General features: G+C 39.0%; 1 protein-coding gene across 1 annotated transcript; it reads left to right on the top strand.

The window, feature by feature from the left end:
• Positions 1-3,628: 3,628 nt before the first annotated feature.
• On the top strand, positions 3,629-11,675 carry LOC135542391 (zinc finger protein 501-like). Its single transcript, XM_064969319.1, has 2 exons — positions 3,629-4,422; positions 6,809-11,675. Exons 1-2 carry the CDS (start codon positions 4,110-4,112, stop codon positions 7,927-7,929), a joined length of 1,434 nt encoding a protein of 477 aa, XP_064825391.1. The 5' UTR covers positions 3,629-4,109; the 3' UTR covers positions 7,930-11,675.
• The last annotated feature ends 605 nt before the right edge of the window (positions 11,676-12,280 follow it).

Below are 12,280 nucleotides of genomic sequence, written 5' to 3'. Positions count from 1 at the left end.
GTGGTAATGCACCTGAAAGTTGGTTGCCAACCGCCATATGAAGTCCAAAGAAGAAAAAGAAGCCTGAAGCAAGGAGAAATGAAGAGAAACCAATTTGGTTTACCGTCTGGTTACCTATTTTGATGTGATATGTAAGTATTGTGTGAAACGATTTTGATGTGATATTAAAGTACAGAGATTTATGTTTTTAGAAACGTATCGCAATTGAGAATCAATTCACATTTAGATGGAATATTTGACTATTTTAGCTGCCAGAGCTAGTCTACCTCTAAAAATAAAATACAGTCCTTGGACCTTGAGGAGTAACGGGGGCAGCAATCAGCAGTAGAAACAATAACAAAGCGTACTCCCTGCCCGTTTCGGTAAAAAATCTGAGGGATGGGGCTGGAGAAATGCAACGATCCATGATATCAACATTATTGTTTTAACCATGTTTTGAGGATATACAGTGTTTGTTTATTGGAGTGAAAAAGAGCTTATATTTGGGGGTTTTGATGGGGTATGACAGTTGAACTAAGCTCATGAGTCATTTATAAGTGAATTCTTCAAGAAACAGATGGGCACATATCATTAATGTATAAGTCCCAAAATGGATGTAACACCTGCTGATTGCCCCTTTAAGACTACATATTGGGCTAATCTAATAGGAGATATTGAGGACTACAGTATTTCAGGCATTGTCATTGGATGCATTTGATCAATTGTTAAAGTTTTGTTGATGGTCCACTCTTGATGTTCTACACGTTACAGTGTAGCTTCAGCAATTCCTACAGAACAACATTAAAGTGTAGAACCCCTTTACTGCATATTGGTTCAAAGAGTGCAGAGAAGGTACTTACTGGTGTTAAACAGATCTCCAACTTCCTCTTCTTCCTCCAATGTGACAGTAATCTCCCCCTCCTCCTCTTTCACTCCAAAAACGGCATCCTCTTTCTCTTCCACTCTGAACGCATCTTTCTCTTCTTCTTTCACGGTAACAGCTTCACCCTCTATTTGTTTTTGTATTGTAACATCCTTCTCTTTCTCCTCCTCTTTCACGAGAGTTTCTTCCTCCGTCCAGCAGATCCCTCTTCTTTATCAGGAGGAGAGTAGCTTAGTGAATTCATGGTCCGGGATGTTAGCTAGCTAGCATTAGCGACTAGCCTAGTTCTAAGCTAACTTAGCAAACCAGCTAGCTGACAAACAACGTAAATATATAATTAAATGGGCCAACAAGTACACACGACAGAAGTGTGTTCAATACACAGCGATTAATATACACCAAAAGAGGGTGAATGTTGTAGCTGTGTTTGCTAGAAAGCGACCAAGGTGTCTGACGAGCTGTTATTGTTGAAGGAGCGCCCCGTCACTGAGATTATACGTCACACTGGCAGAGTCGCCTGAACTTAAAAGACGCACATCGACATCATTATTTTTAATTTATTTCAGAAAAGTTTAATATTATAATAAGTCGTTCAAAGAGAAGCATGTGTTGATCGAATCGTGTTTAATGAGTGATATTTTAAAACAAACTTTACACCCACTACACATTTGCATTGAGCCATACTTCTAACATGGATCATTTTGACCCCAGAGGCATATCTTTTATCATAGCCAAAATGTGGCTTATTCAATTCTTCAAAATTTTCATGACTTTGTCAATCAACTTGTTATTAATGAATCTAAATCATGGTTTAGTGTTTTCTGTATCAATATGGACTTTTAACAAATTAGAATCCTTTGGAGTAATTTTGACCACAGCCAAAAGCATCTTTGATAAATAGGACATTTTATTGGTCACGTAGACGTGTTTAGCAGATTTTATTGTGGGTGTACTGAAATGCTTGTGTTTCTAGCACCGACGGTGCAGTAATATCTAACAAATAATATTTAACAATTTCACAACATATACCCGATATACACACATCTAAGTATTTGAATCTAAATTTTGAATCTGTAGACATGATCCATCCCACCAGAGGGTGGAAGGGCACCTGTATCCGTGGTTTTGACCAGAAAGACACACAGTATAGTGCCTCTCATGTACTCTCCTAAGATTGGACTTTTCTATACCTTGTATCACATGAGTGCGTTCCTGCCAAGGCAGAAGCTATTCTCCCGGGTGTTTATTATGGATCCCCATTAGTTCCTGCCGAGTAAGAAGTAAGGTCAGGGAGCGTGCCACCATGCCTGAACCGCCCCTTTTAAGCAAAAGGTATAAATGATGGATTTAAAATTAACCGGTATAAATGATGGGTTATGAATTAACAGGTATAAATGATGGGTTAACAGGTATAAATGATGGGTTATGAATTAACAGGTATAAATGATGGGTTAACAGGTATAAATGATGGGTTATGAATTAACAGGTATAAATGATGGGTTATGAATTAACAGGTATAAATGATGGGTTATGAATTAACAGGTATAAATGATGGGTTATGAATTAACAGGTATAAATGATGGGTTATGAATTAACAGGTATAAATGATGGGTTATGAACTAACAGGTATAAATGATGGGTTATGAATTAACAGGTATAAATGATGGGTTATGAATTAACAGGTATAAATGATGGGTAATGAACTAACAGGTATAAATGGTGGGTTATGAACTAACAGGTATAAATGATGGGTTATGAATTAACATGTATAAATGATGGGTTATGAATTAACAGGTATAAATGATGGGTTATGAATTAACAGGTATACATGATGGGTTATGAACTAACAGGTATAAATGATGGGTTATGAATTAACAGGTATAAATGATGGGTTAACAGGTATAAATGATGGGTTATTAATTAACAGGTATAAATGATGGGTTAACAGGTATAAATGATGGGTTATGAATTAGCAGGTATAAATGATGGGTTATGAATTAACAGGTATAAATGATGGGTTATGAATGAACAAATGAATAAATTATGGCGGCTTATGAACTAACACATCCCCCCAGGCATATCAGTAGATTCAGGATTTCTTATAGTGAGCATAACATGACAATACATGACATCTAAGTAGCTGAATATGATTATGGACTACCTGTCTAACAGTCTGAAGGACACAACTTATGTTATTCTGGTTAAACAGTGAGAGACTAGTTGATTATGAACTAACATTCTAACAGTTTGAAGGACACAGCTCATGTTATTCTGGTTAAACAGTGGGAGACTAGTTGATTAAGGAGTGGGGATTTTTTGACAATTAGGAAATAATATTTCATGTTTTACTCGTACCTCAGCCAGCATTGTGAATGGTTAGGAAATAATGTCATGTTTTACTCGTACCTCAGCCAGCATTGTGAATGATTAGTAAATAATATGTCATGTTTTACTCGTACCTCAGCCAGCATTGTGAATGGTTAGGAAATAATACGTCATGTTTTACTCGTACCTCAGCCAGCATTGTGAATGGTTAGGAAATAATATGTCATGTTTTACTCGTACCTCAGCCAGCATTGTGAATGGTGTCTGAGGCGGTGACATATTAGACCATGGCAGTAAACCTAATACGTATGTGTTTTTAGTCACTCATGTGGTTCTGTGGTTATAAGTTACTGACCTTGGAATACATTTCTGGCCATGCTGGCAGGGTCTGATTCAAACCTAATGTTCACCTGACACATTGACAGGGTCTGAAACAAACCCACTGACCACTTTGCACACTGGCAGGTCTGAATCAAATTGATTCGCACTAATCAATCAACACATTCCTGTCTTTGTATGTCTCAATATAATCGTTGTATTTAATTAAATCCATTTAAAATAATCTTTGTCTGAAAATTAAATATGATCCTCAACTCCGATTCCCCTCCAGTCAGTAGACGGCGATGTGCGTCTTTCAGGCGACGCTGTCAGCGTGACGTATAATCTAGTTGACGGTTCTTCAGAAACAGCTCGTCAAACACCTCCGTACCTTGCTCGCCAACATAGCTGAAAGATTCAAGCTATTTATACGCTTTTGGTCTATATTAGCTACTGTTTTTTATGCACACTTCTGGCGTTTCAACTTGTTAACCTATTTAATTTAATATTACGTTATTTTGTATTAGTCAGCTATAGTATCTGGCTGGTTAAGTTAGCACTAGCCTAGTCGCTAATGATATCTAGCTAGCTAACATCCCCGACCATGAGCTCCCTAAACTACTCCCCGCCTGTTAAAGAAGAGGGGGTCTGCTGGACGGAGAAAGAAGCTCTGGGGCTGAACATTGTCGTGAAAGAGGATGTCACAGTAAAACAAGAAGTAGAGGGTGAGGCTGTTACAGTGAAAGTAGAAGAGAAAGACGTTTCAGTGAAAGAAGAGGAAGACGCGTTCAGAGTGAAAGAGGAGGAGGATGTTACAGTAAAAGAAGAGGATGCAGTTTTTGGAGTGAAGAAGGAAGGGGAGATTACTGTCACATTGAAAGATGAAGAGGAGGAGATAGGAGATCTGATTAACACCAGTAAGTACCGGCTACAATTTGTTTTTAATTTTGGATATTCGGAGTTGGCTCGTCAATAGCTCTTCAACGGAGGGCCCTAGGATGATGACCCCTTGTTTTCTCCGTTCCGTTTCCAAAAAGTGACTTAACATATATATTTGAGAAGGGTCTATCTGCTGACCGCAGACTGAGGGGCACGGCATGTAGTGATTGTTATGTAGTGATGATTTAGTACACACCTTGCCCCCCAATAGTGCCATGGCAGAGTTGGGTTGGCTACACCAAAGATTATGGATATACTGACAAGATGTCTCTCCGCCCTAACAAGGGGAGTCGTTGTCCACAAAGCGGCACTGTGGGTTGTCTTGCTCCCGCCTATCCTTTCTTTGGATTGGTGGATCCATCTTATTATTGTAATCTATTGTTTAAATTCTATGAGAGTTGTCGACGTCAACCGCCTGTTTTCAATTGAGAGAGATGCTAAGCTACTAGCATGAACATGCATAGCGATCCGATGACAACTCCTATAGTGTTTTTATCAAAGTTGTCGTTATGTCACGTGTCCACATAACTTAATCATTACGAAACTTCTGTTGGATCAAGTAAACCTCACGTAGCAAATAAGCCATTCACTTTGTTGTTGACCAATTTTGACACTTTCCACATTGGGTTGATAATTGTTTCCACTTGGATACAACCTACTGTAGCCTACTGGCATGACCTAGAGAGATACAACCTACTGTAACCTACTGGCATGTCCTACAGAGATACAACCACTGGTATGCAAGCATTTCTAAACTTTTTTCTCTCACTTTTATGAGGTATTGTGATGTCATTGAGCTATTGTCTGAAGATTGATAATTTAAAATAAATGTTATCCGTTTTAGAATATAACGTAACGTAACAAAATGTGTAAAAAGGGATGGGGTCTGAATGCATGTATGTTCTAGGGGCGTCCCAGATGTTTTTAAAAAAATAGTATTTTCTTTCTACCAATTGATTGGTTGAAATTTTCTGATGTGCATTTTTTCATATAGACACACCACATGTGTTTAATAAAATCAACTGTATGTGCTGAACTTGAACTGATGCTTCAAGCGTTTGGATTAGATAATTAAGACACAAATGACTTGAAGAAGCCAGGGATCAATATAACCAGAATAAAATGACCAATTCCCGACCTGCTGCTGGACTTCGTAAATTCTGACGTTAAGCTCGTGAAATTTCCGGTAAAATTGACAAACTTTTTCCATTTGGAGTGCCAATTTATATGACCATTTCTACCGATCTGCCAGTTATGAACGAGGTACAACACCTGTTTGGCCCTCGCCCCTTCCAGGGTCGATGAAGAGTGGTATGAAATTTAAGGAATAAATCCGAGTCTCACACTCATCACCTGTGGAAGGCGGGGCTTCCAGCGAGGCATGGATTTAATAGTATGTTGTACCTAGTTTCCCTCCTTCAGGGAACAGTAGTTATTGTCATAACATGTGGATTTAATAGTATGTTGCACCTCATTTCCCTCCTTCAGGGAACAGTAGTTATAGTCTTATCGTTAAGCTTGTCATATGGTGAACTTAAACTTAAATAGTGGATCTTGCTGTCGGACAGCTTGTTGTATTCAGATCTCTGAAATGCACTCTAACTACGTAACATTTAGTGGCTCTTTATATTACGCTGGGAAAACAGTTTATGGACACAAATCCTAAATCAATTCAGAGTTTGCTAAATCCAATGTTTCTACCCGAGAGTCACCTTAACTTTATTGACAACACCCAAATGGATACGGTCATTAATGTGGTTCTTCAATAATTACACATAATACTTAATACTGTAGCTGTTTAGTTAGTCACATGTTCAACTGTCATCAGCTGATCCAGAAAATCATTTTCAAAGTGCTTCTTCGTTCATTACTCTGGTAAAGACAGTTATGACGTGCTCCACGTTGGATCCAACATCCCTAACAAATTGATGTGTTATTGTCTGTCTGTTGTTGTTAGGTGAAGTATGTTGTATGGGTCCTACTATAGGTCTATGGTATTTGTATAACTAGTGGTTTCCTCATTAGCATGGAGGCGTTACTGCAACCAAATTGTGTGTGCATTCTCCAATTTTAGCAAACACAGAAAGGGACCTATATTGGAGACCAAAAGTAATCTGGTTTCAACAACTTTAATAAATTATGTCTAGCCTACAATCATCGATGTTACTACTAATATGTGAACAAGACTAAATATGACTATTGTTGCTCACTTGACTGTCTTAAGTCAATTGTCAAATAATTTGAACATTCATTACAGACGTCAATTGTTGTACAACTTCAGGGCTACGCTGTTGGCATCACCCTTTTCAATGGATTTATGCTGTTGTGGCCCTTAACCATCTGTCTGACTTGTTGTTCATGCAGGAAAGAGACGTGGGTCCTCTGGGGAGCCTCAACAACATCATGATGCTGATGAGGCAGAGAAGAGTGTCTCCACATCAGAACTCCTCAAGAAACACCATAGGAGACCCACAGGGAAGAAATCTCATTGCTGCTTTGACTGTGGGAAACGTTTCAAATCTCCATCAGAACTTAAAATACACCAGCGAGTACACACAGGAGAGAAATCTCACCACTGTTTTGATTGTGGGAAGAGTTACTTAAGATTAAAATCACTAAAAGTACACATGAGAATTCACACTGGAGAGAAACTTTACAGCTGTGATCAATGTGGAAAGAGTTTTACTATGTCAAGTCATCTGATGATACACCAGAGAACACACACAGGAGAGAAACCGTACAGCTGTACTCAATGTGGGAAGAGTTTTACTCAGTCAAGCAACCTGTTATCACACCAGAGAAAACACACAGGAGATAAACCTTATAGCTGTGATCAATGTGGGAGGAGCTTTACTACATCTAGCCATCGGATTGTACATCAGAGAACACACACAGGAAAGAAACCGTACAGCTGTACTCAATGTGGAAAGAGTTTTACTCAGTCAAGCAACCTGTTATCACACCAGAGAACACACACAGGAGACAAATCGTATAGCTGTAATCAATGTGGGATGAGTTTTATTCAGTCATGCACCCTGTTATCACACCAGAGAACACACACAGGAGATAAATCTTATAGTTGTGATCAATGTGGGAAGAGTTTTACTACATCTCTTCATCGGATCGTACACCAGAGAAAACACACAGGAGATAAATCTTATAGCTGTAATCAATGTGGGAAGAGTTTTACTCGGTCAAGCAACCTGGTATCACACCAGAGAACACACACAGGAGAGAAACCTTATAGCTGTGATCAATGTCGGAAGAGTTTTACTTCATCTAGCAGTCTTATTGTACACCAGAGAACACACACAGGAGAGAAACCTTATATCTGTGATCAATGTGAGAAGAGTTTTGTAACATCTAGCCGTCTTATTGTACACCAGAGAACACACACAGGAGAGAAACCTCATGGCTGTGATCAATGTGACAAGAGATACTCTGATAAAAGATCCCTGATCAAACATCAGAAAATACATACATGAAGGAGTTGTTTCATGATATCAATGAAATGTCACAATGTAGAAGGTTTTAACATTGTAGTAGGAGTATTTTAATGATGTCATAATGTAGAACATTTTAACATTGTAGTAGGAGTATTTTAATGATTTCATAATGTAGAATGTTTTAACATTGTAGAAGGAGTATTTTAATGATGTCACAATGTAGAAGCCTAAATGTTTGTCCCCTGTTCTATTGATTTCAGCCAGATATGGACATTAGCATCAGAGGGAAAATCCAGGCTCTGAATTGAAAGTACTATTTATGTGATTTAACAAAAGGTGACTAACATATAAAGAGCTGTGTTGCACTTATAACATTGGTGACCCACTTTAATCAAAATGTAGCTAGATGTTTTCTACAAATGGTCCTCTCACCAGAGATGTACACATTACTCCCATATTCTGTGTGGTTTTTGAGCTGTTAGTTTTAACAGGACGTGCAACCTTCTCTCACACAATTGATTTCTTCATGATTTAATTTTACCTTTATTTTACTAGGCAAGTCAGTTAAGAACAAATTCTTATTTTCAATGACAGCCTAGGAACAGTGGGTTAACTGCCTGTTCAGGGGCAGAACAACAGATTTGTGCCTTGTCAGCTCGGGGATTCGAACTTGCAACCTTCCGGTTACTCGTCCAACGCTCTACCCACTAGGCTACCCTGATATCGATGAGTTATGACAAATAAGTGTTGCGTTCCTTTGTTTAGCGACCCCTACATTTAAATGCATCACTCCAAAATGTAGCTGACTGTCTTCATGTAACATTTAGTAATCATAATTATTTATGCAACCTGCTGACCATTTTGGGTACAATTATATTGACATTTTTGCCCTGCTTTTAGAATATCAGGGTTCATTCTCAGATGTGCCAACACAAAGGTACTAGAGCATGATTTTGGGGACTGGGCCCCGATCCAACAACATGCATATGGAGTGAACCCTGAAAAGAGAGAGAAGCTGCGTAGTGAGGTGGAAAGTTACTATGGATATTGCAGGAGTTTCCTCTTGAAATCAGACATGTTCGTTTTAAGGAAAACTTGCTGATTGTCTCAAGGGTGGGCACTCAAAATGTTTGTGTATTGTGTTTAGCCAGTGCGTTGCCATGGATCACAATTTATTATGACTGCACTGTTTTTCCTTATTGGAGATGAGTTTTGTTTGGGCTCGTTCCAATGGGACGAGAGTTCTAGAAGCTAGTGAGTTTTAGGAAGATGTGAATTCTAGTAGCTAGTGGGAGAAAACATTTTTTTAAATTTGTTTTTAATTGTTGACAGCCAGTAGACACAATGTTTATATTAGTGAAGGTGAAGCATTGTAGTTGATTATAATTTCAAAATTAGTTTTAGGATTCGCGAAAGAAAGACAGAACTAATACGATTTGTATATTATTATTTAGAAATACTTGTTTTGTCTTGTTTTTAATTGTTACCAGGAGGTGAAGCATTTTAGTTAATTTTAATATGAAATGGAAGTTCTTTTCTGTTGGTGGTGAGAACTTGTCCAACAAAAATATAGGATATATTTGTTGTCTTAAGGGGGATGTGTTTCAGGCTTTGGTTTTTCAATTTTTGTTTTGAGGTTGGACTTTAGCCCGTATAGCTTGTTAGCACGGTGAGGGAATTTTCTGTTAAACCTTACTAATGCTTGTGTAGTAAAATATAATTCTTTAAGCCGAAGCATTGGGCTTGAGATTGGTAAAGAACCTAACTCCTATAACATAGAAAAGTGTGTTGATAGAGGCCTGTTCGGGGTGTGTAGAATGAACCCATGATGTTCAGACACTTAGCCAAGAATATGAAAGGAACTGACTGGTTCTTCTTGATCCTCCACAGAGTAAAGGTTATATCCTGCACACCAGAAACAGAAATATTGTTTTGGAGCCTGTTTCTGGGGAAAGATTGTGTTTGAGAAATCAGAATTAGCTAAGTAACATAGATAATTAAGATGTCTTATCTGCAGAATATGCTGATACGAACTATTGACCTCTTGCTATTAGAATGTCTCCTTTCTGAATCTGGTGTTGGCAGCCGCACTTCCTCCCTCAAATGGGCCTCAGTCACCTTGGGTCTAGAGAGGGGAGAAGTCAGGCATATCCATCACATGTCCCTGTTGCTAGGCCGAATATCAGTATCGATCACATGTCCCTGTTGCTTGGCAGAATATCAGCAGGGAGTAAGGCAAAGGAGATCAGAAGAAAACATTGTTTCCATTTTTCAACTGTGTGTTTATTGCAAACCATGTGAAGGGAAGGCATGAGTAATGGGGAACCAATCACTTGTCTCCACAATGTCTGTGCGTCAGTCACCTCCTTTTAGGGGTAAGATTGTATTTGGGGCCCAAGAGAGAATAAAGTAGACGGCACGCGTCAAAGTTATTGATTTATGACCCCGCGTCATGATGACGTGTACATGTCCAAATATGGGCCTCCGGCCATCCTGTTTCTGTGGTCAGGTGTTAGATGGTGTGTGTTATTTTATATCTATATTGCATCCTTTGAAGTAGTCATGGTGATTGATGTCTAGGGGCCTGGTTGAACTGGGGGGGTTGAGTGTTTGAACTTTTGGAACGTGTATGTCCACCACCCCAGTTTTATTGCCCTTATGGTTGTTATCTGATGAAGCAGGAATGTCCTGGGTATTGTCTGTGGCATATGCATTATAAATATCCAGAACAAGGCCTGCGAGTTTTTTAAATAAAGGCCAGAATATTAAACATAGAAAATATGTCTCCTAGGCCAATTCTCGGGGTGCTCTGCAGCTCATGTCATGAATCCAATGACAAAAGCCTGGAGGATGTTTTGCGTAAGGCTCCAGAATGTTTTAAAGGATTTTTGTGTACAAGTGAGGGGCATGTGTCATACATATTCCAACATGAGGAATCTACGGTTAAGATATTCACAGACAGCTTGTCCCAACCCTTTTATAGGGCAGAACCCGAGAGTTTTTCTCCAGCGCTAAGGATGAGAGAATGGCTTAAAATAAGACTTGCGCTGTGTCAAATTGAACAGGCCCTGAGTGCTTCAAGTCTACCCGGATATGCGTTGGAAGAACAGGTCTGCGGACAAAATGACCTGATGGCCCTAAGAGTCGCTTCAATGGCGTATACCCCGGACTCCAGAGTGACAATTTTAGCATGTGAACAATTTGATAGTGCAAATGCGACGAAAACTGTCATTTCATATTTATATTCCAAAGCATGCAAGGATGTAAACTTCTTTATACCAATGTTTAGTTTTAAATGGCGGGATTAACATATTTTCCGAACACTGATGAGTAAGCTGGACAGTCTTTTCGAAAATCGTGAACAATTACGGCGATGGCCGAGGTTATCGTTGAGACATACCCAGGACCCACAAGGCCGAAGGCGGATCTTTCCCTGGAGTGAAAACGTCCGGAGCTTCAATGGAGCGGGCAAAAGACTTTGCGATGGTGAATTGGAAACGGATAATGGTCAGGGCTAACCGGACCCTTTATCTGTAAGAAATAGTACAAAAAAATGCTGAATTATAACGTGTGTTAAAATGTATGTACTAAATACTCAGAATTAAATCATTGTTTTTGAAAAGGTATCTCACCATTTAACGAAAGGGGAAGTGGAATTTTCTCTCATGCTAGGGTCTGTCGCAGACAACAGTAATATCTGAAAAAACATGTATTATTTTATAGTATTTTCCTACAATGGTATGTTATGAACATTACGGGTTATTAAATTTTGTAATAATGTACAACTGCAGGCCTCCAAGGTTTTTTACATAAAACACTCGTGATGCATGTTTAAATATTGTTCAAATATGTTAATTAATTCAAACGTGTCTTTAAAGGTTGTACGAAATATTTTGGAATTCAATAAAAGGAATGTAAAAACTGTATCTCACACCTTAACGATGGTAAAAATGTATTTCACATCATCACCCAGCTCTGTCGCGAAGGAAAAAGATACGGAAAATCAGGGGGCGTGCGTGAGTGTGCGTGTGACGGAGCAGTGTGTGTGTGTGTGCGTTACAGAAACAAAAGGGTGTGTGTTCAACAGGGGCCCAAGCATGTAGCCCCATTCTATCTGTAGAGAATCGTTTGAAACCAAGGTTTGCACTATCAGGCATATGGCATGTCCAGATATCTGCCGACCGCCCGGGGTTAAACACTGATATCTAATCAGCGCCTGGTACCCCACCAACCCGGTTGTAGACAGAATGTCTCTTTGAATTCAACGCCTTTGTTCTCTAAACCAAACATACAGGGTGGTATTTTCTCGGTAGATATCACAAGGCCCCATGCAAACTATTTTCGTACATTCGCAAGTTAGTGACAGAACGTGGAGCATCTATTTTTAACA

This window comes from Oncorhynchus masou, chromosome 6, assembly GCF_036934945.1.
Source record: "Oncorhynchus masou masou isolate Uvic2021 chromosome 6, UVic_Omas_1.1, whole genome shotgun sequence".
Classification (NCBI taxonomy): Eukaryota; Metazoa; Chordata; class Actinopteri; order Salmoniformes; family Salmonidae; genus Oncorhynchus; species Oncorhynchus masou.
The sequence above is the reverse complement of the archived record's forward strand: the minus strand, read 5'-3'. Positions and strand labels throughout refer to the sequence as shown.